The sequence below is a fragment of the Oncorhynchus clarkii genome, chromosome 9 (genome assembly GCF_045791955.1).
Source record: "Oncorhynchus clarkii lewisi isolate Uvic-CL-2024 chromosome 9, UVic_Ocla_1.0, whole genome shotgun sequence".
NCBI classification, from domain to species: domain Eukaryota; kingdom Metazoa; phylum Chordata; class Actinopteri; order Salmoniformes; family Salmonidae; genus Oncorhynchus; species Oncorhynchus clarkii.
Genome location: NC_092155.1, coordinates 25,524,657 through 25,550,836, shown reverse-complemented (window position 1 = coordinate 25,550,836; position 26,180 = coordinate 25,524,657). Strand labels below are relative to the sequence as shown.

Sequence of the window (26,180 nt, the reverse complement as noted above, 5' to 3'; positions counted from 1 at the left end):
ATCTGACCCATATTACCAGAGAAACATTGTTGACCTGGTTGGGTGAGAAGCAGGCCGTTTCTGCTGTAGTCGTGGTGCAACCATGACGCCAACAAATCTGCACACCCTTGTTTCTGTAGGGCACTTGGACACAACCTTATCATTAAAACGAAACCTTATCATTAAAACTTTTGAGCCCCGTGGGCAGGTGTCCCTTGGGTTGGTGTCTTTCCGTCAAACACTTCTCCAAAACCAAAGTGGGCACAAAAAGACTGACATCACCAATTTCACACACCTTTGAAAAAATTCCATAAATGGCTTTTTTTTTTATTGAAAAGTGAATTCCTTTATTTTTTAAAGCAAAGGTACAGTACAAAGAATAAAACCACAACCGCAATTTATTGTACAATCTTTGGAATTTGGAGAGCGCAGCCTGGACAAAAGCTACATGTTGATTTGAGGCGATCTTTCTGTCACTAGATATGCTAGTAGGATGCCATTGTCATTTAGACTCTTAATGGTGTTGAGACATACTTTTTGCTCGTAGATGTTAAAATTTTGCAGGCTCAAGTGATGAATCATGTAACCTAGTCGGACAACGCTCCACCCATGCTAGTTATTTTGTAAATTGTGCCAGAAATAATGCAATTTCTCTGCTACTTCTTCACTGGGCAGACGTGAGAGAGGATAGTGTTTATCATGTTCTTAATGATCGGAGGGTGCGGGTGGATATTGTGTGGGAGGTGGTGGGCAAGGGTCATCTCCCAGGCATCCACTAACTTGATATTCAGGCCCCTGAACATGGCCTTGATCACCCCGTCCAACTGAACCGAAAACCAGTCACTGACGATGAGGGTCTCTTCTAGGCTTTGGGCCCGGAGGTTTGCCGAGCGCACCACTACCACAGTCCCCGGAGCCCGGTTCAGAAGCCGCACAACCGCTCTTCGAATGTGGCGGAGTCGACGAATGTAAACCTGCACAGGGAAGGTACAGAAATGGGCCCAAACACTGATGACTACAACAGTGTCTGAGCCCCCGGCCAGGCCATCCAGCTCATTAGCTACATAGCGCAGCTGACTGATGCTGAGAGGGGTCCAGGTGATGGGGGGGCCATGGCTGCGGTACTTCAGCAGAATATTGTGGGGGATGTCCACCGCCATGAAGGGCCCTGCCCTCACTGGACTTCGAAGGTTGAAATCCTTCAACTCTGTGACAGAGAGAGAGGGAGATGAATGTTGCGATCGATAGATAGATAGATAGATAGATAGAGTGCCTTGAGAAAGTATTCGGCCCCCTTGAACTTTGCAACCTTTTGCCACATTTCAGGCTTCAAACATAAAGATATAAAAGTGTATTTTTTTGTGAAGAATCAACAACAAGTGGGACACAATCATGAAGTGGAACGACATGTATTGGATATTTCAAACTTTAACAAATCAAAAACTGAAAAATTGGGAGTGCAAAATTATTCAGCCCCCTTAAGTTAATACTTTGTAGCGCCACCTTTTGCTGCGATTACAGCTGTAAGTCGCTTGGGGTATGTCTCTATCAGTTTTGCACATCGAGAGACTGACATTTTTTCCCATTCCTCCTTGCAAAACAGCTCGAGCTCAGTGAGGTTGGATGGAGAGCATTTGTGAACAGCAGTTTTCAGTTCTTTCCACAGATTCTCGATTGGATTCAGGTCTGGACTTTGACTTGGCCATTCTAACACCTGGATATGTTTATTTTTGAACCATTCCATTGTAGATTTTGCTTTATGTTTTGGATCATTGTCTTGTTGGAAGACAAATCTCCGTCCCAGTCTCAGGTCTTTTGCAGACTCCATCAGGTTTTCTTCCAGAATGGTCCTGTATTTGGCTCCATCCATCTTCCCATCAATTTTAACCATCTTCCCTGTCCCTGCTGAAGAAAATCAGGCCCAAACCATGATGCTGCCACCACCATGTTTGACAGTGGGGATGGTGTGTTCAGCTGTGTTGCTTTTACGCCAAACATAACGTTTTGCATTGTTGCCAAAAAGTTCAATTTTGGTTTCATCTGACCAGAGCACCTTCTTCCACATGTTTGGTGTGTCTCCCAGGTGGCTTGTGGCAAACTTTAAAACGACACTTTTTATGGATATCTTTAAGAAATGGCTTTCTTCTTGCCACTCTTCCATAAAGGCCAGATTTGTGCAATATACGACTGATTGTTGTCCTATGGACAGAGTCTCCCACCTCAGCTGTAGATCTCTGCAGTTCATCCAGAGTGATCATGGGCCTCTTGGCTGCATCTCTGATCAGTCTTCTCCTTGTATGAGCTGAAAGTTTAGAGGGACGGCCAGGTCTTGGTAGATTTGCAGTGGTCTGATACTCCTTCCATTTCAATATTATCGCTTGCACAGTGCTCCTTGGGATGTTTAAAGCTTGGGAAATCTTTTTGTATCCAAATCCGGCTTTAAACTTCTTCACAACAGTATCTCGGACCTGCCTGGTGTGTTCCTTGTTCTTCATGATGCTCTCTGCGCTTTTGACGGACCTCTGAGACTATCACAGTGCAGGTGCATTTATACGGAGACTTGATTACACACAGGTGGATTGTATTTATCATCATTAGTCATTTAGGTCAACATTGGATCATTCAGAGATCCTCACTGAACTTCTGGAGAGAGTTTGCTGCACTGAAAGTAAAGGGGCTGAATAATTTTGCACGCCCAATTTTTCAGTTTTTGATTTGTTAAAAAAGTTTGAAATATCCAATAAATGTCGTTCCACTTCATGATTGTGTCCCACTTGTTGTTGATTCTTCACAAAAAAATACAGTTTTATATCTTTATGTTTGAAGCCTGAAATGTGGCAAAAGGTCGCAAAGTTCAAGGGGGCCGAATACTTTCGCAAGGCACTGTATATATGTGTATATGTGACAGAAGCCATGATTACACCTTGCATAAACATGGTTGTCGCCATCGCGATCAAGATTTGATCACTATCTGATCGAGATTTGTTGTCTACACCTAATTAACTATGTCTCTTCTCTGCCCACTTCGTCCGTATTTGGACCAGATTTCCTGGTCCCTACCTGTATGCAAATTAATCGAAACTGCCTTGGACCTCCCGTTATGACCCAAGCTGTGTAAATCGACAGAAAACAGCACACTTTTATAGACAATAGTTTTATACTCTCATCATTACAGCCTACTTTTGTTATCCAACGATTTAAGACTGGGCGCAATAGACTACTGTCCCGATAACCTCAACCTGTCCAAGGCCATTCAAATAAATATTCAGTGAATCTCCCCCATCCCTAAAAAGGTCACCACATCTGGATATGTGTATAAAATACAATTATTGCACAGTATAAATAAAAAGGACACTTGGGTCCTAATGTACACGGTAAAAACATAAACAGGTTAAGTTAAAGAGTAGGAAACAAATTGCATCTCTGAATGGCGCAACATATTATCCAAACATGTCTGGACAGGGTTGTTCTTTACGCGTGGATGTTTACATACGTTGTCTTTATATTATTGTAATCATGTATTCTAAATAACCTTTAGCATAGGACAAATCATTGATCATTGATCATTCGCTAATGGAACCTCAATAATTCTGATAAGCAAGACGAGTGGTCAAATTCTGAAAATGCATGGATAAAAGCAGCAATTGATGCAAAGAAGCATGCATGTCAGTCAAGTGGCTTTATAAAGGGATAAAGTATAAATAGAAAGGTATCTTAAAGAGGCCTTCATATTGAAGCCTGCAATATATTGAATAAGGGCCCTCGCTCATGCTTGCAGAAAGCTATGCGCCTTTACGCATCAGTTTGGACATCTGCTGCACTTGATTGACAGCTGGAAAATGCTCAAATATTCACAGAATATTAAAGAATAAAATCAAATCGAAAAGGATTGCAATGCTAATGTATCATTTTCATATCTGATACAACCGAAATAGACTAATCACCACCCATCCACCTTTCATTCTGGCTAGATCTAAAGGTAGCCTACAGGTGGAAAATTAGGCCATACACTTGTCATGCTTTTCTTCTGCAACTCCATTGTGACAAGAGATGAAAAGAATCAGTAACACGGAAGCAGCAATGTGGGTGTCAGTAGTGCATGACCTTAAATGGTAATAATAGGAAGCTTCCGTTTAACACACAGGCCTAAGGTTACGTAGGTCTACAGCACCAGTGGGAACTTCCCCTGTAAAAAGGTATATAAAGAGAACAGAGATCATAAGACAGTATGATCCTCACTAACATATGAAACAGACTTCATATGGAGAATCATCATAGGTAAATTTACTATTGCACTATACGCTTTTTGATAGAGTAAAACAATATTTTGAGAACCGGATAATTGTGCTTAAGTACTTATTGGGTCACAATCTGAAGAAGCTGGTTGAATCTTGTGAACCCGACTGAGTCTCCGAAAAACAGAGGTCTAACCACCTCTTGATCACATAGACAAAGCGGGCGTTCGCATTTTTGACACCAGAAACCAGAGGTGATTAGCAATTCAAGGAAAAACAGCCAAGTACCAGTTACCATATATATTGAGTCTATGCAGAGTTGGAAGTGAATAGTATTAGGATATACACTTTTTTGTTGGACTAGAACAATATTTTGAGAACTGGATATTTTTGCTTAAGTACTTATTGGGTCATTATCTGAAGAAGCTGGTTGAATCTTGTGAACCCGACTGAGTCTCCGAAAAACAGAGGTCTAACCACCTCTTGATCACATAGACAAAGCGGGCGTTCGCATTTTTGACACCAGAAACCAGAGGTGATTAGCAATTCAAGGAAAAATAGCCAAGTACCAGTTACAATATATTGAGTCCATACACAGAGTTGGAAGTGTATAGAGATATTGGAATTGGGAATCTAGCGTCATAGCTGTAAGAATACCGATTACGGGAAAGTGACCAAAGGGCTCAGCATTTAAGGTAATTTAACTATTTTGGCTATTTAGTCAATATTGTTAGAAGTGTTAACGCATTTAAAGTTTTGCAATATTATCTGGCATAGCTTAAAGCATTAAGGATTGATTGAGCATTATTGTTGTATTGAGAAACTGTGTAACCATTGAATTGTAATGATGTGTATAAGACAAAAAACAGAGTGACTTAATAAAAGCTTGAATCTTTGACAACTAGGCCAGATTAACGATCTGGAGAGCAAAGGCCTTTGACACTCTCACTGAACAGAAAGTGACCCTGGTTATAGGTTAAAGTGATTGCACTAAATAATATTTCATTGTGTGGACAATAATATATTTTTAAGAGAGTCAAAACATATACCAATACTAGTTTCCAAGTGACTACTAGCTGACGAGCATAATAACTACTAGGAGTTGTTATTAGGTATTATATACATAGGTAAAGATAACTTGAAAGTAAGGAAATATAGGAGGAATCCATAACGCTTCAAAATATTTAAATAGGAGTATATCTATCCAAGGCCTCATACTAGACCGGAAAATAAGGAAGTGACAACGTGAAAGAAGGAACAAACCCAACTTACGCGAAGGGCCATTACGAATACATAGGAAGGTTGGTAGGGCCGCACGGCAAGGCCCTTGTTACACCGAAGTAACTAAAATCCTAAAGTACTCTGCCTAGCCAGAGGACGGGGTAGAGGCTTTTGCTGCAGGTATTGGGCAAAAGTCTTCCCACAATAAGTTGGGTAAATTTTGGCCCATTCCTCCTGACAGAGCTGGTGTAACTGAGTCAGGTTTGTAGGCCTCCTTGCTCGCACATGCTTTTTCAGTTCTGCCCACAAATATTCTATAGGTTTGAGGTCAGGGCTTTGTGAGGGCCACGCCAATACCTTGACTTTGCTGTCCTTAAGCCATTTTGTCACAATATTGGAAGTATGCTTGGGGTCATTGTTCATTTGGAAAACCCATTTGCGACCAAGCTGACTGATGTCTTGAGATGTTGCTTCAATATATTCAGATAATTTTCTTTCCTCATGATGCCATCTATTTTGTGAAGTGCATCAGTCCCTCCTGCAGCAAAGCACCCCCACAACATGATGCTGCCACCCCCGTGCTTCATGGCTGGGATGTTATTCTTCGGCTTGTAAGCCTCCCCATTTTACCTCCAGACATAACGAGGGGCATTATGGCCAAACAGTTCTATTTTGTTTCATCAGACCAGAGGACATTGCTCCAAAAAGTACAAGCTTTGTCCCCATGTGCAGTTGCAAACCATAGTCTGGCTTTTTTATGGCAGTTTTGGAGCAGTGGCTTCTTCCTTGCTGAGCAGCCTTTCAGGTTATGTCGATATAGGATATAGATACTGTGTATATAGATACTTTTGTACCTGTTTCCTCTAGCATCTTCACAGGGTCCTTTGCTTTTGTTCACTTTTTGCACCAAAGTGCATTCATCTCTAGGAGACAGAAAGCGTCTCCTTCCTGAGCGGTATGACAGCTGCGTGCTCCCATTGTGTTTATACTTGCATACTATTGTCTGTACAGATGAACGTGGTACCTTCAGGCATTTGGAAATTGCTCCCAAGGATGAACCATACATCTACAATGTCAAGTAAAGAGGCACTGAGTTTGAAGGTAGGCCTTGAAATACATCCACAGGTACACCTCCAAATGACTCAGATTTTGTCAATTAGCCTATCTGAAGCTTCTAAAGCCCCCCCCCCCCCCAGTTAACTTAGTGTATGTAAACTTCTGAACCACTGGAATTGTGATACAGTGAATTATAAGTGAAATAATCTGTCTGTAAACAATTGTTGGAAAAATGACTTGTGTCATGCACAAAGTAGATGTCCTCACCGACTTGCCAAAACTATAGTTTGTTAACAAGAAATTTGTGAAGTGGTTGAAAAACGAGTTTTAATGACTCCAACCTAAGTGTATGTAAACTTCCGACTTCAACTGTATATACATGAAGGCAGGGTAAAGTGACTAGTCATCAGGATAGATAATAATATGAGTAAAATAAAGAACAGAGCAGCGGCAGCAAAGGACGATTATGGAAAGTGTGTGTGTGTGAGAGTGTGTAATGTGTTATGTCGGTCTGCGTGTGTGTGTTATGTGTGTATGTGCGCATGTAGTGCATGTGAATATGTGTTGGTTTTGTTTAGGAGTGTCAATGTAGTGTGTGTGTGTGTATATATAGTCTAGTGAGTGTGTATATGGTTTGCACATATAGTCTAGTGCGTGTGCGTAGGGTTAGTGCAAAATAGAGTCAGTGCAGATAGCTAGGGCACCATTAATTGAATATTTAGCAGTCTGGGAATTTAGCAGTCTGATGACTTGGGGGTAGAAGCTGTCTCAGAGTCTGTTGGTCCAAGAGCCGATGCTCCGGTACCGTAGCAGAGTGAACAGTCTATGGCTTGAGTGGTTGGAGTCTGATATAGAGGTCTTGGATGGCAGGAAGCTTGGCCACAGTCATGTACTGGGCTGTCCACATTTGCCATAACATGTGGTGTTGCAGCCAGTCGAGATGCTCTCGATGGTGCAGTTGTACAACTTTTTGAGGATCCGAGGGCCCATGCCAAATCTTTTCAACCTCCCGAGGGGGATGAGGTGCTGCCGTGCCCTCTTCATGACTGTGCGGGTGTGTGTGGACCATGTTAGGTAATTAGTGATGTGGTCACCAAGGAACTTGAAGCTCTCAACCTGCTCCACAACAGCCCTGTATAAACGGATCTATAGAGAGAGAATTTGAACACACCTGAAACAGCTGAGTGTGAGATGTAATAGGTTTGGCAAACAGCACTCACCTGGCAAGAAGTTGGTGAGGAACTCATAGTACTGTCTAACGGTGGAGTCTCCGTACATGTACACCACCTTGCCCTTCAAACACTGAGTAATGGCAGTTGGATCATTAAACTGGCGCATCACGACATCACCCAGGGACTGCCATGACCCTTGGAAGTAATACCCAGAGGGAGTGGTCCTGACAGGCGCTGGCTTTGCAAGGCTGCTTTCCACCTCTGGTTTGTCTGAAATAAGAGAGGAAACATGATGCACCAGCTACCATCACTTTACATACACTCTCCGATTTGTCTTCACACTGCAACAATTGTTCCTACCTTTCTTCTTAGGCAGCACAGTGACACTGTCAGACCCCTTAGCCCGAATACGTGTTTTGAGGTTTACGCCACTTAAAAAAGTAAAATAATCATTTGAAATGTTTAAAACGCAAGCAATAACAATCACCTGAACAACATTCTGTAATTGTATATTGGAGAAAAGGCTGCGTAGGTCTAAGGTAAAACATACGCTCATTGCCACACACACTATTTTTTACCCCACTCTAACCTCTGGAAGAGCAGTGCTTCTTTGTCGGTTATCAGATCTTTCTGGTAGCCTGCCTTGAAGTGGTTGATCCGTGTGTCACAGCTCAGCAGCTGCTTAGGCTTGTAGCAGTACCAGGGTTCACCCGTGTGGGGGTCTGTGTAATTGCACAGCGGCTCCTGGTTGGTCGGCAGACAAAGGTTACACATTGTGGTCTCAGACAGTAATCCACATTTGAACAGGCTCTTGTAAAGCACCCGGTTGGGCCGTTCTTCACGTAAGTTTCGTAGAACAGCAACTGCCTCACTAGGATGAACTAGTGTCACCTCCACTTGTACGGACCCCTCCCACAGTAACAGAAAAATGGCAGAGTAGGTCCCATTCTGGTGGTCCAACACCTGTCCTGCAACGCCCGCCCCCAGCTCTGGGGAGTGCAGCCTAGCCAGCAAGAAGTCCCCACCATGGCTCTTGGGATGTCCCTGGAAATCTTTCATAAGGACCAGAGACTCCAGCTGGTCCCCCACGTGCCACTCTCTCCCACCCACTGCTGGCAGCACTGCAAAATGGCTGTGCGCAGGGTCACTGGTCTGTTCCAGGGGTATAGACGTGGGCCGGGGCGGAGGCTCTGGCCAGGCAATGGACTCCAGGAGGTAATGCTCCTCCAGAGCTTCCTCAGGTGTGCGCTCCTGGCCCTGGCGGTTACAGCTTTGATTGTGGTCCAGGGGAATAGGGCCCTCTGCGTGGTTGCTGCATAGTTCCCAGATGCATAGGTCTAACTTCCACTGTGGATGAGAGTAGAGGTCACTGAGGGGAAGAAGGTCGTAGAGTAACACAGGTAGATTGTGATGGAAGTAAGCTTGGACTTGTACTGGGGGAAGATCACTTTCCTCCTCACCTCTAGAATGCTGATGTTGCGGAACAGGAAGAAGACGCCTGACAGGGTCAGCAGGAGGAAGATGCAGACATATTTGGACAGGCACTTCCACATGGCCCCAGTCTCCAGTACCCTTTATATGGACACATAGAAGCTGGTAACTGTTAACATGCTTCTCCAATGACCTTATCTGTATTTGATATCCCAAAACACGGTGTGCGTTTATCAGACCTAGACTAGACCCCATACAAATTCATGTTGATCTGGGCAAGGCACACCAGATTAAGAATTTCATCTTAATTTCATATTTTCCCACGTGACTATTGCTTTACCCATTTCGAAAGAAAGCGAGCACGAAAAAAAGTTGATCTTCTTGTAAAAAATACTATAACAACCTAGCCTCACCAGAAAAATAACATTTATTGACTAATAAACCATGAAAATAAACCATGACTGTCCATGATTACGATATTTATTTAAAGCTCCCATTAGGCTAATGTCTCCTCTATTCAACTTGATTGCAGATCTTGCAGCAATGACAGCTATGGACCAGGTGACAAAAGCATTTGTTTTGATTGACTGTTGCTTACAACTAGTTTCACAAAGTAGACGTTTTTGCAACTGGATGCCACCAAGTTGCAGAGCAATTACTTATCAGTTGCTTGGGGTGTTACATGAAGCAATCCGAATACAACATAGTTGCAAGCAACTCAATTTGCAGGAAAGCTGTGACAAATCAGATCATACACCGGTTAAACTAGCTGATTAAACCTTTTTTTTCTCCTACAATATTATCTTGTGATTTCACAAGCCTCTGGCTGCTGGTGGGGGAGGCGGGAGGTGTCCCAGGAAAATAATACTTGTGACGCCACATGGCAAGAGTCGAGAACACAGGTAAGCACCTTTTACAGTTCATTGTGAAAGAAGCACATAGACCTGGAAGATGACACAGATTACATGGACATAGCCTGTAGCCATGAAGTGCTTTGAAAGGCTGGTCATGGCTAACATCAACACCATCATCCCAGAAACCCTAGACCCACTCCAATTCACATACCGCCCCAACATATCCACAGATGACGCAATCTCTATTGCACTCCACACTGCCCTTTCCCACCTGGACAAAAGGAACACCTACGTGAGAATGCTGTTCATTGACTACAGCTCAGCGTTCAACACCATAGTGCCCTCAAAGCTCATCACTAAGCTAAAGACCCTGGGACTAAGCACCTCCCTCTGCAACTGGATCCTGGATTTCCTGACGGGCCGTCCCAGGTGGTAAGGGTAGGCAACAACACATCTGACCCGCTGATCCTCAAAACAGAGGCCCCTCAGGGTTGCATGCTTAGTCCCCTCGTGTACTCCCTGTTCACCCACGACTATGAGGCCAAGCACGACTCCAACACCTTCATTAAGATAGCAGATGACACAACGGTGGTAGGCCTGAACAACAACAACGATGAGACAGCCTATAGGGTGGAGGTCAGAGACCTGGCAGTGTGGTGCCAGAACAACAACCTCTCCCTCAACGTGATCAAAACAAAGGAGATGATCGTGGACTACAGGAAAAGGAGGGCCGAGCACACCCCTATTCACATGCATTAGTGCAGCAGCACAGGGGCTTCAAGTTCCTTGGTGTCCACATCACCAAACTATCACCAACCAAGACAGTTGTGAAGAGGGCACGACAATGCCTATTGCCCCTCAGGACACCTGAAAAGATTTGGCATGGGTCCTCAGATCCTCAAAAACCTCTACAGCTGCACCATCGAGAGCGTCCTGACTGGATGCATCACCACCTGGTATGGCAACAGCTCAACCTCCGACCGCAAGGCGCTACAGAGGGAAGTGCATATGGCCAAGTACATCACTGGGGCATCGCTTCCTGCCACCCAGGACCTCTATACAAAGCGGTGTCAGAGGAAGGACCTACAAATTGTCAAAGACTCCAGCCACCCTTGTCATAGACTGTTCTCTCTGCTACCGCACGGAAAGCAGTATCAGAGTGCCAAGTCTAGGTCCAAAAGGCTCCTTATTAATAGCTTGTACCCCCTGCTGAACAGTTAATACAATTTGGTACAAATCATGCCTTAAGTTCTAGACCTCAGCTGAATCTGGTAATGAACGGTGTGGCTGTTGAACAAGTTGAGGAGACACTTGGCGTTACCTTAGATTGAAACTGTCATGGTAAAAACATATAGATTCAATAGTTGTGACACCACACTCCAAAAAGCAAGTTCTGCAGGCTCTAGTTTTGTCTCATCTTGATTATTGTCCAGTCGTGTGGTCCAGTGCTGCAACGAATGACCTAGTTAATCTGCAGCTGGCCCAGAACAGAGCGACACATTTAGCTCTTCCTTGTAATCAGAGGGCTGATATAAATACTATACATGCCAGTCTCTCTTGGCTAAGAGTTGAGGAGAGACTGACTGCATCACTTCTTTGTTTCTTATAAAAATCTGTGTTGAAAATCCCAAATGGTTTTCGTAGTCAACTTACACACAGCTCTGACACACACTTATCCCACCAGACATGCCACCAGGGGTCTTTTCACAGTTCCAAAGTCCAGAACAAATTCAAGAAAGCGTGCAGTATTATATAGAGCCCTTATTGCATGGAACTTTCTTCCATCTCATGTTGCTCAAATAAACAGCAAACCTGGTTTCAAATGTCACCTCACGGCACAATGCCTCTCCCCTATTTGTCCTAGATAGTTTGTGTGTATGCATTGATATGTAGGCTACGTGTGCCTTTTGAAAAAATGTATGTATTTCTGTCCTTGAGCTGTTCTTGTCTATTGATGTTCTGTATTATGTCATGTTTCATGTTTTGTGTGGACCCCAGGAAGAGTAGCTGCTGCTTTTGCAACAGCTATTGGGAATCCTAATAAAATATTTGCATTGACCCCCCGTTTTTTTACACTGCTGTGACTCACTGTTCATTACCAATGCATAGTCACTTTACCCCTACCTACATGTACATATAACCTCAATTTCTTTGACTAACCTGTACCCCTTCACATTGACTCGGTGCCGGTACCCCCTGTATATAGCCTTGCTATTGCTATTTTATTGTGTTACTTTCTTACTTTAGTTTATTTACTAAATATTTTCTTAACTGCGTTCTTGGTAAAATCAAATCAAATTTTATTTGTCACGTGCGCCGAATTCAACAGGTGTAGACATTACGGGGCGGCAGGGTAGCCTAGTGGTTAGAGCGTTGGACTAGTAACCAAAAGGTTGCAAGTTCAAATCCCCGAGCTGACAAGGTACACATCTGTCGTTCTGCCCCTGAACAGGCAGTTAACCCACTGTTCCTAGGCCGTCATTGAAAATAAGAATTTGTTCTTAACTGACTTGCCTAGTAAAATAAAGGTAAAAAAAAATAAATAAATAAATAAATAAAAAAATAAAAAAATAAAAAATTACAGTGAAATGCTTACTTACAGGGCAAAGACCAATAGGGCAAAAAAGGTATTAGGTGAACAATAGGTAAGTAAAGAAATAAAACAACAGTAAAAAGACAGGCTATATACAGTAGCGAGGCTATAAAAGTAGTGAGGCTACATACAGACACCGGTTAGTCAGGCTGATTAAGGTAGTATGTACATGTAGATATGATTAAAGTGACTATGCATATATTATGAACAGAGAGTAGCAGTAGCGTAAAAGAAGGGTTGGCGGGTGGCGGGACACAATGCAGATAGCCCGGTTAGCCAATGTGCGGGAGCAGTGGTTGGTCGGCCCAATTGTGGTAGTATGTACATGAATGTATAGTTAAAGTGACTATGCATATATGATGAACAGAGAGTAGCAGTAGTGTAAAAGAGGGGTTGGCGGGTGGTGGGTGGCGGGACACAATGCAGATATGTGATATCCAGAAATCTGGCAGTGGCTTCTGATTAAATCAAATTTTCACATAACCGCTTGTTGCAATTTCGATGAGGCTCTTGTTCAGATATCGGTAAGTGGACTGGAGGCAGGGCATGAAAGAGATAACGAATCCAGTTGTTTGTGTCGTCCATTTCGGGAAAGTACCTGCGTAATTGCGCACCCAGCTCACTCAGGTGCTTCGCTATATCACATTTGACATTGTCCGTAAGCTTGAGTTCATTTGCACACACAAAAAATCCTATAATGATGGAAAGACCTGTGAGTTGTCCTTGTTAATGCAGACAGAGAAGAGCTCCAACTTCTTAATCATAGTCTCAATGTTGTCCCGCACATTGAATATAGTTGCAGAGAGTCCCAGTAAACCTAGATTTAGATCATTCAGGCGAGAAAAAACATCACCCAGATAGGCCCTCCTCCGATTGCTCAGTTTGGCCGGGCAGCCAGCTCTCTGAAGGGTGTTGGTGGTTCCAAACTTCTTCCATTTAAGAATGATGGAGGCCGCTGTGCTCTTGGGGACCTTCAATGCTGCAGAAATGTTTTGGTGCCCTTCTCCAGATCTTTGCCGGTGACAGAATCCTGTCTCGGAGCTCTACAGACAATTCCTTCGACCTGATGGCTTGGTTTTTGCTCTGACATGCACTGTCATCTCTGCGACCTTATAAGCTGTGTGCCTTTCCAAATCATGCCCAATAAATTGAATTTACCATTGGTGGACTCTAATCAAGTTGTAGAAACATCAATGATGATCAATGGAAACAGGATGCACCTGAGCTCAATTTCAAATCTCATAGCAAAGGGTCTGAATACTTTTTTATTTCTGAAACCTGTTTTTGCTTTATCATTATGGGGTATTGTGTGTAGATTGATTCGTCTTTTTTTGTATTTAATGCATTTTAGAATAAGGCTGTAATGTATGTGGAAAAAAAGTCAAGGGGTCTGAATACTTTCCAAATGCACTATACATTATCATTGGGTAGGATAGGCAGCTAGGGTAAATTTGAGCCCAACCCTTCATGTTGAAATCATCTCACAATTAACATTATTGAGCAACAGAATCCATTTTTAGAAATGTTGGTATAATTTGGACACGAAACATGCTAATTTGAGGGATACGGATTTACATTGAACACAGATAATAAGAAGTTAACATTTGGAGATAGTGGTTTGTTTGTAATTTGGGTGACATTTTCCCTTTAAAAGAGGCTATACATACAGTTACTCTATACATCATTTTTGGTTATTGAACAGATATTTCACAGCCGTTTAAATTGCACAATGATTCTCTACACTATTCTTGTTTTGTGACAAACTGAATCCACGCAAACCGTTAACAATCCATACAACCGGGAAATGGCTGAGCAACCTTCCATTTATATTTCTTGAAATCAACTTGTAATGTACCATGTGTAGTCAGTCCTCTGTTACCTGATTTAGCCAAAGAATCCTTATAGCGATGACGGACCAAAAGAACGCTACCGACTTACTGGGTTGTCTGCTGCAATCTTTTACTTGTTGAATTTAAATACTAATGCGGAAATGTAATAGTAGAACAACCGAACGGTGTTGATTGGAAGGTGGAAAGGCGCAATCATATCCAATGAGGGTACTAGTTAAAAGTGTGAGAGCAGGTCTCTAGACTTGAATGTAAAGATGAAACTACCTGTTGATTTGGCTGTCGCCAGACTGGCCAAAGCACACACTACTGTTTTATTTTACCTGCGATCAAATCAAATTTCATTGGTCACGTGCACATATTTAGCAGATGTTATTGTGGGTGTAGCGAAATGCTTGCCTTCCGATCACTTCTAGGTAATGACATCACTGTCTTGTTTTGACATCCTACACGCCTCTAAGGCCAGTGTTTACAGAACATTTGGTGCTGTGTGATTAGAATATAAGGATCTGATATAGAGAAGACGAATTAGACATTTCTCTCTGCTTCTGTGCTGAATAATATTCTCCCTGTTTGCAAAAAAACTTGTAAAGAAGATTGAATGAATTTACTTTATGAACGACTGCTCTCCTTTTTGGTTCACCTGGAAATTCCTGTTACACTCATGGATTTCAGTTAGTACTGACTGCCATATGAGTGTAATTAAAACAAACTTGTTGGCTTTTTTTGAGGTAGTGACTGTATGGGCATTTTCTGAACCAATCTGGAAGATTTTCTGCTATTAAATGTTAATTTAATCTAGTGATATACAGCTAACCCATTTATTCTTGAAGAATAACTTGTAATGCACCGTGAGCTTAACCCAAAATACGGTTCTGTCATGAGAACATCTATTCGGTTGCCATCACATTTCATTGAACATAACATGTGAATGATCATTTAGTATTGTCGTTTAGGCTCTGCTCCTGGAGGTGGTCCCAACATTAGGAAGGTGCTCAGCTAATCAAACTCAGCTTGCCAAATTCTAACAGGGTTTTTTTTCTGGATAAAAAAAATGTGTTTAGGTGGCAGGATTTTTAGTCCCCCATGTCGTCGGTGTAGATACATTTTAGAATTTTAAAGTTAATTTCCTGCAATTCTACACATTTTGACATGGAGCTGAGAGAAAATGTTGAAGTTTTAAAGCAAATTTCTTGCAGTTATGTACATTTTGCCATGGTTAATGCTGTGTTCTTTTGCTGGAACATATATACATTTCAAAACCAATACTGCTCAATTCATTGTTTTGGGGAATTTTCAATTCGCCCTGTCTGTCTTTTATTTTGGTGATTGTTAGTCCTCAAATATTATTTATTTAAACATATTGGTCCATTATAGTTTGTACTATCCTATATCTAGTTTAGGTCGTTTGAGTTTACAGTGAAAGTGTATTTCCATCTCGGCCTGAAAAAAATGCTTAGGTGGCCCACCCAAGGATTACAAGTGCAGAACTATCCCTGTACAGGTAGGGAGCAGAGCTTCCTGCTATCCCCGGATAGGCAGAGGAGTAGACACAAAAGCAGATGGAGACTACTGTGGTGGGCAGCAATGCGAAGGATAATATTTGCTGAACATCATTCCTGGTCCAACTGAATGAAGAACCATTATGTGTGTTGTTCTATGTTGTTCTGTACAGTGCCTAGTTTCTTCTTGAGGGCAACCAGTGTCAGTGCAATCCCCACAATCCACAGCACACAGGTAGTGAAAGCAAACAGGTATAGAGTTTTGTTTAAGTCGTTTGGGTTGGTGATTGTCTGGTTGTAGCTCCCGTTGGTGATGGTTTGGTTTGTAGCTTGTTTTGGGAAATTAATTGAGCTTTGTCGTGAATTTCCATGAAAAACAAAAGCTGAACAGTCCTTTTAGCCAATTATCACAGGAGTGTAGTAGTCAGTGTTTGGAATAAAAATAAATGTATAATCAGATACATGTTGTGAATGTTATGACTCAAGTAGGAGAAAGACGTGGCCCTTTTCCGTCACATTAGAAATGCTTCCTTCCTTCCTTCCTTCCTTGTTGATATTTCCAATCACATACAAATCTGTGATTATCGTAACAAAAACATACATTTAAAAAGTAGTTCAAAAAGGTCCACGTGTGTCTTAATTAGGGATCTCACACACCAGTTATGATCGAGCAGGTCAGAACGATCACACACACCCCCATGAAGCAGCAGTTTTGGTCCTCTGCAGGAAGCCAATCAGAACCAGTAATATCAGGACCAGAGGCAAACATCCGATCACTAAATCGGTAGCTACTGTAGGGATAAAGGGCTGGACGGGGCTGTCATCGAAATACAAACCACCAAGAGATAGAGAGGCGAAGGAAGTTTAGGAGAGTCGCTGTTGCATTATGGCGATGCTTATTGTTTTTTGTGTATTTAATTTGGAAGTAACTTATCTATGATAATGTGGATCAAGGGGATAATTACATACACTGATACTAATAATGATAACATGTCTAATCATTATAATGATCATTTCTGGGGGAAAACATGACAAGGCTTATGTTACAGGCTTTTCTATTTCTATTTTTTTTTTCTTATAGTTTTTCTATTTCGAGGTTGGACTTCAGCACGTTGGATGCACAGATTGGTGTCACCTCGTTAGTCAGTGTGTGTTACACCTGTGCTGGCTTGTCATCTTGTTAGTCAGAAAGTGTATCACCTGTGCTGGCACAGGTAATGTTTAAGAGCAGCTGACCCAGTGGGCTTGGGAGATGTGGAGGGCTAACACTTTTAGTTGGTGCAACCTATTTTTTTTTTTTTTTTAAGTTTTATATGGGTTTTATTTAGTTTGCCTCTTCTTGGGCAAATTTAGTGGGCAATTATGGTGGGTGTCTTAGGGCCCAGTTATTGCTAGGCATCTTTCAGTTAGTGTTTTCTTTCCCCATGAGTGTTTTACAGAACCCCACCAGTTTTGTTTTGATTTAACTGTTTGTTAGTTCCCCCTTGGCGTTCACGTGACACTTCTGGGCAAGATGATAGGCCCAGTATCTCAAATTGTCGTTCCAGTTACACTTCGACAAGAGATACTGAGGCTGACTCACGATGGTAATATGGTAGGTCAACAAGACATATGTTCGTATTTTGCTTAACTAATTTTGTCCAATTCTGAAACAGAATGTTGAAAGGAAGCTTTTGAGACGACAAAGACCCTTTTAGTCTCTGCAGGAGATGTTGAGCAACCTGTGGGGTACTTTTCAAATGAACTGTACTTGACTATCGAAGGAAACGATCGCTTTGTACTGGCTCTTCAGCACTGAGGTTCATGCATCGGCCTCTACCCCTCTGGTGGTCTATATCGATCATAACCCTCTCGTTTTCCTGCAAAAGACGAGCTCCAATAATTGCTGACTCCTTCATTGGAGTCTCATATTGCAGGAGTTTCCCTTTGAAATCAGACATGTCCTTGGTAGGGACAACTTGGTTGATGATTGTCTTTCAAGGGTGGGCTTTGTTGAGTCAGAGTGTAGCCCTGGCACACATTTTGTTTGACTGCATGTTTTGCCCTATGTGAGATTAGTTGGAACTCCCTATTTTGATTTGTAAGAAACTTTCTGATCTTGTCTTTTTTTGTTTTGGTTTGCTTCCTGTCTTAAGTTTGGTGTGGGTTTTGTTTGCCTCTTGGGCAATTTTAGTGTGTGCTCATTCTGGGTGTCTTTTAGGGCCCAGTTGTTGCTAGTCAAATTTCAGTGGACATCCCCATGAGTGTCTTCAAAACCACTCTTAGAACACCACCTGTTTTGTTTTAGTGACTCTTTTTTTAGTTCCCCCTTCTGTTTGGAGGACAATTTTGGGTTTCTTGCTGGGGAACGTAACAACTTATTAGCATTTTGGTAACACTTTTTACAGCATCCAAGTATGTTTTTATACTGTCCTCCGTATGCGTTATTGTGCATATTTTGACAAGAAATTCCTTCCCAAAAATATCCCCAAATCATGATCTCCATGTTCACAAGATTCATTGAGTTGAAATAATGTGAAACTGAAACAAAGGCAATAATGTCTGCATAAGACAATGTAATCTGTCCTAAAATACAAACTAGATATGAACGTAACCTGATATTTTACTCACTGACAACAAGCAAAAGCTAGGCTAACATACTGTAGCAATTAAGCTTGTGCTTTCCATCTAGTCCACGAAGTAAACATACACACGCAAATTCCACAAATAATGCTCTGAAACGAAAGACGCATGCAAAAGGAATGAAAATACTCACTGACAAAGCTTCCTATGGCATACAACGTAAAGGATGGATGATTATTGTTGGCAGACAACTGAAACAGAGCACTCTACATGAGGCAACAATAACAAACTTCCTCCTAACAGGTCACACGATGGGTCATTTTCTAGCTTTACATACGTATTCAGACCATTTGCTATGAGACTTGAAATTGAGCGAGTGCATCCCCAGGTGCATCCTGTTTCCATTGATCATCCTCATGTTTCTACAACTTGATTGGAGTCCACCTGTCTTAAATACAATTGATTGGACATGATCTGGAAAGGCACACACCGGTCTTTATAAGGTCCCACAGTTGGGGGTCTCCCGAGTAGTGTAGTGGTCTAAGCAGGGATATCCTTTTCCCATCGCGCACTAGCGACTCCTGTGGCGGGCCGGGCGCAGTGCACGCTGACACGGTCGCCAGGTGTACAGTGTTTCCTCCTACACATTGGCCTCCATCATTCTTAAACGTAAGAAGTTTGGGACCACCAAGACTTTTCCTAGAGCTAGCCAAACTGAGCAATCGGGGGAGAAGGGCCTTAGTCAGGGAGGTGACCAAGAACCCGATGGTCACTTTAACAGAGCTCCAGAGTTTCTCTGTGGAAATGGGAGAAACTTCTAAAATGACAGTGCCTTCAGAAAGTATTCACAGCTCAACATTTTGTTGTGTTACAGCCTGAATTTAAAACAAATGAAATGTAGATGTTTTGTCACTGGCGTATACACAGTACCCCATATTGTCAAGGGGGAATTCTTACAAATTACATATGAAAAGCTGAAATGTCTTGAGTCAATAAGTGTTCAACATATTTGTTACGGAAAGCCTAAAAATGTAAAAAAATTAAATGTGCTTAACAAGTCACATAATACATTGCATGGACTCTGTGTGCATGACTACCTCATCTCTGTACCCCACACATACAAATATCTGTAAGGTCCTTCAGTCGAGCAGTGAATTTCAAACACAGATTCAACAACAACGACAAGGGAGGTTTTCCAATGCCTCACAAAGAAGCGCACCTATTGGTAGATGGCCAAATATTTAAAAAGCAGACATTGAATATCCCTTTGAGCATGGTGAAGATATTAATTAAACTTTGGATGGTGTATCAATACACCCAGTCACGACAAAGATAGTCGCCCTTCCTAACACAGTTGCCGGAGAGGAAGGAAACCCCTCAGGGATTTCCCCATTAGGTCAATGGTGATTTTAAAACAGAGTTTAATGGCTGTGATAATAGAAAACTGAAGATGGATCAACAACATTGTGGTTACTCCACAATACTAACCTAGTTGACAGAGTGCAATAAGGCCCTAAAATAATACTGCAAAAAAAACATTTGACTAAACAAATTACTTTTTTTTCCTGAATACAAAGTGTTATTTGGGTCAAATTCAATACAACCCATTACTCAGTACCACTCTATATTTTCAAATATAGTTGTGGCTGCATCATGTTATGGGTATTCTTGTAATCATTAAGGGCTGGGGAGTTTTTCACGATAAATAATAAATTGAATGAAGCTAAGCATAGCCAAAATCCTAGGGGTGGAAATACTTATGTAAATTATATATTTCTGTATTTCATTTTCAATACATTTGTTTCCTTACCTTAAAACCTCTTACTTCTACCCCCTCCTTTTTTGAAAATTCTGTTAAAAATCGCGCAACTTTTCAGCGTCCTGCTACTCATGCCAGGAATATAGTATATGCATATGATTAGTATGTGTGGATAGAAAACACTCTGAAGTTTATAAAACTGGTTAAATCACGGCTGTGACTATAACAGATCGTGTGTTTCATTGAAAAACGCAAGAAAAACTGCTCTCTGAAAGCAAAAAATAATTTCCATAAGTCACTTCCACCAGTTGTTAAAAGAGAACAGAATTTAATGGGAATCTGCCTGCAATTCATACAAATTCCGCACGATGGCGCCATTGTCCTAATTTTCAATTGAATTAATTGTTGGAAAATCCTTCTGTCTGACCTCCATTTTCCCAGTCTTCACCCGGATGCAGTTGAGGGAGAGATCAGACGGCATTGTTTTTGAAGTGAAGACCTATTGAAGAGACATCGCCCTGTAATCATTTTGATAGATTATAAACGTTTACTAATACCTAAAGTTGGATTACAAAAGGATTTCGAAGTGTTTTGTGAAAGTTTATCGTCGACTTTTTTAATTTTAAAAAATTACGCAGCGTTTAAAAACGATGATTTTTTCTGAATGACACAACTTCCATACAAAGCTATTTTGGGTATATATGGACCGATTTAAACGAAAAAAAGACCCAATAGTGATGTTTATGGGGCATATAGGAGTGCCAAGAAAGAAGCTCGTCTAAGGTAATGAATGTTTTATATTTTATTTCTGCGTTTTGGGTAGCGCCGGCTATCGCAAAATCTGTTGTTTACGTGTCGAGCTGGCATTTTGGGGGGTGCATGCTATCAGATAATAGCTTCTGATGCTTTCGCCGAAAAGCATTTTAAAAATCTGACTTGCTGGCTAGGTTCACAACGAGTGTAGCTTTAATTCAATACCCTGCTTGTGAATTTTGATCAAAGATTGAGTTGTAACGAGTACATTTAGCATTTAGCGTAGCGCATTTGCATTTCCAGGGGCATACTTGGGACGTCTGCGTGTCAAGTATTCTCAAGAAGTTAAATACACTCTATGGACAAGGAGAAAGTGCAATCGGTACTTTGGTTTTGTTAAACTAAGCCGTGCCACCAATAGCTAACAAGATCAGTTACCCTTATCTAGTAGATTATGTTGTTTGACAAATGGGGACGAAGTCCAAATAAATATGGGTATAATTAGCAAAGACGAAGTACCTTAAACATGCATTCCAAAATGTTCTCACATGCATAATTGTCAATATGCATAAAATCTGTGGTCAGACATGTTTTAAAGGAAAGCCATGGTTTATGTTTCAGCCCGACTGCATGTGGCAAGTTTGTCCCGCAACTCTAATGTTAACCTCTCTGGGTTCTTGCTTAACCCTTAACCAAAGGCTCTATTCAATATGGAACACTAAACAGATTCTGCGATATAAATGTAAAGGTCATTTCCGATTTAGCTGACATAGGTCGCGTTTACTGTGAATGCAGTCGCTGCGAAAGCGGGAACATAGTCTTTAAATTTCAATCAGCGGTCTAAGGAACTGCATTGCAGTGCTTGAGGCGTCACTACAGACCCGGACTCCTGATTGACATGTGTACTATGGTGCATTGAGTTGGTTTAGTGGTTAATACTCTGTTTGATTTAGAAGTGTGGGGTCTTTTTATTTGGTTTTAGTGAGTATTTCACGGGTTAGAAATGATGCTGTACACCAATGAAAGTTTATATTGTCAGAGTTTTGGTGGCACATATGGCCCTCTCCGGCCTCTAGGTCACCAGGCCGTTCGTTATGGCACTGTCACCATCATTACGCGCCTCATGACACTCACCTGGACTCCATCACCTCCTTGATTACCTGCCCTATATACACGTGTCACTCCCTTTGGTTCCTTCCCTAGGCATCATTGTTTCTGTTCCAGTGTCATGTCTGTGTGTTGTTTGTGTTTCTTGTTTTGTATTTAGTTCATTTATTTATTAAAACACTCAGTCCCTGAACTTGCTTCCCGACTCTCAGCACACACATATGCACACACATATGCACACACATATGTAAATTCTGTTGATTAGAAGACATGTACTGAAAAACCCAATGTAAACCTGATACACAACATTTTGAAATATCTTTAAATTATGTCTGAGCTCCAGGAAAACAAACACTCACTTAATAGGGCTGACTAACCTCTGACCTCTGTTTTTACTTCCTAGTGAGGCCAGATCACCCTTACTAGGAAGACAAAATACATAGCCCATAAAAAAACTATCCTAAAACAACTAATTAAAAAGTTTATAATTTATCAATAATGTGTGATCCAGACCACGAAAAGGACAGAGAGAGAGACCTGTCTCTAGTCTATTTTACCATTACTTTATTGGATACAAGTATTTCCTTATGTCGTTATCAAGAGATAATTTGATTAGATTTATTCTAAATTGTTTGTTTTTGTCCTGCTTCAATAATACATCTCATTAAATTGGGTCTGCTCGATGGTTGGGATTTCTCCCTAAGGGTTAGCCCTCTGACTCCCTAACCTGTAATGCCGCAGTGAGATCGTCAAGATGTTAGGGGAGTATAAGCCAATTTGAGGGGGGTTTTCAACTGTGTGTTGTTATTCTCTAAGACATTTGCCTTAGAAGTCCGGATTTCCTGAAATTACAAGTGTCCTAACTAAACTGTCTGGTCTGTCCTCTCTCGAGGTTATTGCGAGGTGACCACAGATGGTATCTAGATGCATGGAAGATAATTCGGCAGATGAACAGTGTGAACCTCAACACCCCCTCTATCCGGCTGAAAATGGTGTTCAGTATCCTTCACCACTTCTACCGTGAGACCTGAGTCTGAGCCAGCAACCTGTACACAGCAGTCGAAGCGTTCAACTGCCTTTTCTCTCATGTTTTTTTCTCTCAGGAGTACACGTGGAGTGAGCATGGAGAGAGATCCAGTCCAAATATCTCTCATGCTGCTGGAGTACTGGTAGGAAAATGGACAAAGACATAATGACCGTAAAGGAAATGTGAGAGACATTATCAAGGGCCATCCACTTTGAACATGTGCCATTAAAAGGACAAACTGAAACACTATCTGAAGAAAAACATGAAGAAACACCAGGAAGGATGAGTGCCGGGGACCGAGGGGGGTGGTCACCCGTGCCATAATTGATTTAGGCTGGTCCAAAATGGTTTATTTGGGGTATCTGGTTGATTGTGGAGATCTGCACACTGCATAATGTATAGTAATTTAGACTAAGAATCCATTGAAATACCAATCTGTCATTACCACAAGGGATGAGAAAAGGGAGGGTCTTAAATTAAAGTGATAGAACCAACGTGAAGCACTAAGGACTGTCATTCTAAATTTGGGTTGGATAATATTTCAATAATTATGATTTGAAAAGGCACGGCTTCTAGAGTCAGAGCTGTGCCCTAAAAATGTGAGGAGAGACACTAGATTGTACCTTGGGCTAACCTTGCCCCAATCTCATTCTTAGCAAGGTTGGTGTGAAACTGTTATAACATGTATTCTCTTTCTCTTCCCTGTGAAATGTTATTAACAAGCTGTAAGGAGATCTGTGCCTCTCTGGCTGATAAGATTTCAGCAGCTATCTTGTTTTCTCCTCCTCCAGAGGATGGTGAAACAGTTAGATGCCAACAGTTAGATGCTCCCATTTCCCCTTGAAGATATGGACGATGAGTAATGATTGACGGCTGTTGTTTTTTAGTTTTTTTTACAATTTGAGATTAAGGTCATCTAAACCCTTATTAACCTGTTTACATTATGTGGAACACTGAGCTGATGAGCAAGTTAAACAACTGGGTTTTGTATTTTGACTAGGTTGATTTCCCAAAGACAGTTTGTCACGCTGGTAAAAATGATTCGGAGACAGGAGCAGGAATGCGTAATCGTTTTTCTTTATTACGTCCCAAATTACGGCGTGCCGTGAAGAGGCATGGGGACGAAGACCAAACTAACACTTAACAAAATGTTGTATTTGCTGCTTTTATCCATGCATTTTCAGAAATTGACCACTCGTCTTGCTTATCAGAATTATTGAGGTTCCATTAGCGAATGATCAATTATCAATGATTTGTCCTATGCTAAAGGTTATTTAGAATACATGATTACAATAATATAAAGACAACGTATGTAAACATCCATGCGTAAAGAACAACCCTGTCCAGACATGTTTGGATAATATGTTGCGCCATTCAGAGATGCAATTTGTTTCCTACTCTTTAACTTAACCTGTTTATGTTTTTACCGTGTACATTAGGACCCAAGTGTCCTTTTTATTTATACTGTGCAATAATTGTATTTTATACACATATCCAGATGTGGTGACCTTTTAAGGGATGGGAGAGATTCACTGAATATTTATTTGAATGGCTGTGGACAGGTTGAGGTTATCGGGACAGTAGCCTTTTGCGCCCAGTCTTAAATCGTTGGATAACAAAAGTAGGCTGTAATGATGAGAGTATAAGACTATTGTCTATAAAAGTGTGCTGTTTTCTGTCGATTTACACAGCTTGGGTCATAACGGGAGGTCCAAGGCAGTTTCGATAAATTTGCATACAGGTAGGGACCAGGAAATCTGGTCCAAATACGGACGAAGTGGGCAGAGAATATTTAATTAAGTGTAGACAACAAATCTCGATCAGATAGTGATCAAATCTTGATCGTGATGGCGACAACCACGTTTATGCAAGGTGTAATCATGGCTTCTGTAACATACGTATGTATATATCTCGCAACATTTCCTCACATGTAAAGTCAAATTCAGATTAATGTATATCTGTAGACACACATCCGCCACACCTTCACTGGTCACGATGGCAACACCCACACGTAGCACGTGCTCCAGCAGGTGTTTCTCACTGATCATCCCTAAAGCCAACACCTCATTTGGCCGCCTTTCCTTCCAGTTCTCTGCTGCCTGTGACTGGAACAAATTGCAAAAATCGCTGAAGTTGGAGACTTTTATCTCCCTCACCAACTTTAAACATCTGCTATCTGAGCAGCTAACTGATCGCTGCAGCTGTACATAGTCCATCGGTAAATAGCCCACCCAATTTCCCTACCTCATCCCCATACTGTTTTTATTTATTTACTTTTCTGCTCTTTTTCACACCAGTATCTCTACCTGCACATGACCATCTGATCATTTATCACTCCAGTGTTAATCTGCAAAATTGTAGTTAATCGCCTACCTCCTTATGCCTTTTGCACACAATGTATATAGACTCTTTTTTTATTTTTTCTACTGTGTTATTGACTTGTTTATTGTTTACTCCATGTCTAACTCTGTTGTTGTCTGTTCACACTGCTATGCTTTATCTTGGCCAGGTCGCAGTTGTAAATGAGAACTTGTTCTCAACTTTCCTACCTGGTTAAATAAAGGTGAAATAAAAAATTAAAATTCCTACTCCACTGCCAACAAATAGCTAGTGAATAGTATTATAATAGCTATTCTCATGCTTAAGTTCAAGGTCCAGAGAGAGAAAAGTGCATAAAAAGGGAATTCCATTCCATTTACTAGTTCTTAACTCAGGTCAGAATTCCCCCCATGATACATTTATCAGTTATATTCCTCAATAATTCATGTTTATATATAATTAATTTGTAAGTCCAAAAATGGAAAAATGGATAAAGAGGCTACATAACTTTCCTAAGATATGCTTTCTTGAAATCAACTTTGATTGTTGATACATGCATAAACACCATCTGTAGTCCTCTCTTACCTGATAAAGCAACAGAATCCTTTAGGTAAAGACAGACCAAAATAACTGCTACTGAATGCCTCTGACTGGATTGTCTGTCACGGTCTTGTACTTTTTTTCTTCTTTAAAAAAAAAAAAACTTTACCCCCTTTTCGTGGTATCCATTTGTTAGTAGTTACTATCTTGTCTCATCGCTACA

The 26,180-nt window shown here is 41.4% G+C and overlaps 1 protein-coding gene across 1 annotated transcript; it reads right to left on the bottom strand.

Annotated features, from left to right (window-relative positions):
• Positions 1-359: 359 nt before the first annotated feature.
• LOC139417180 (NXPE family member 3-like) lies at positions 360-9,216 on the bottom strand. The gene is made up of 5 exons (XM_071166425.1): positions 9,124-9,216; positions 8,253-9,010; positions 8,024-8,094; positions 7,712-7,933; positions 360-1,186 (listed from the first exon to the last, which is right to left on the bottom strand). Exons 1-5 carry the CDS (start codon positions 9,214-9,216, stop codon positions 636-638), a joined length of 1,695 nt encoding a protein of 564 aa, XP_071022526.1. The 3' UTR covers positions 360-635.
• Positions 9,217-26,180: the final 16,964 nt, after the last annotated feature.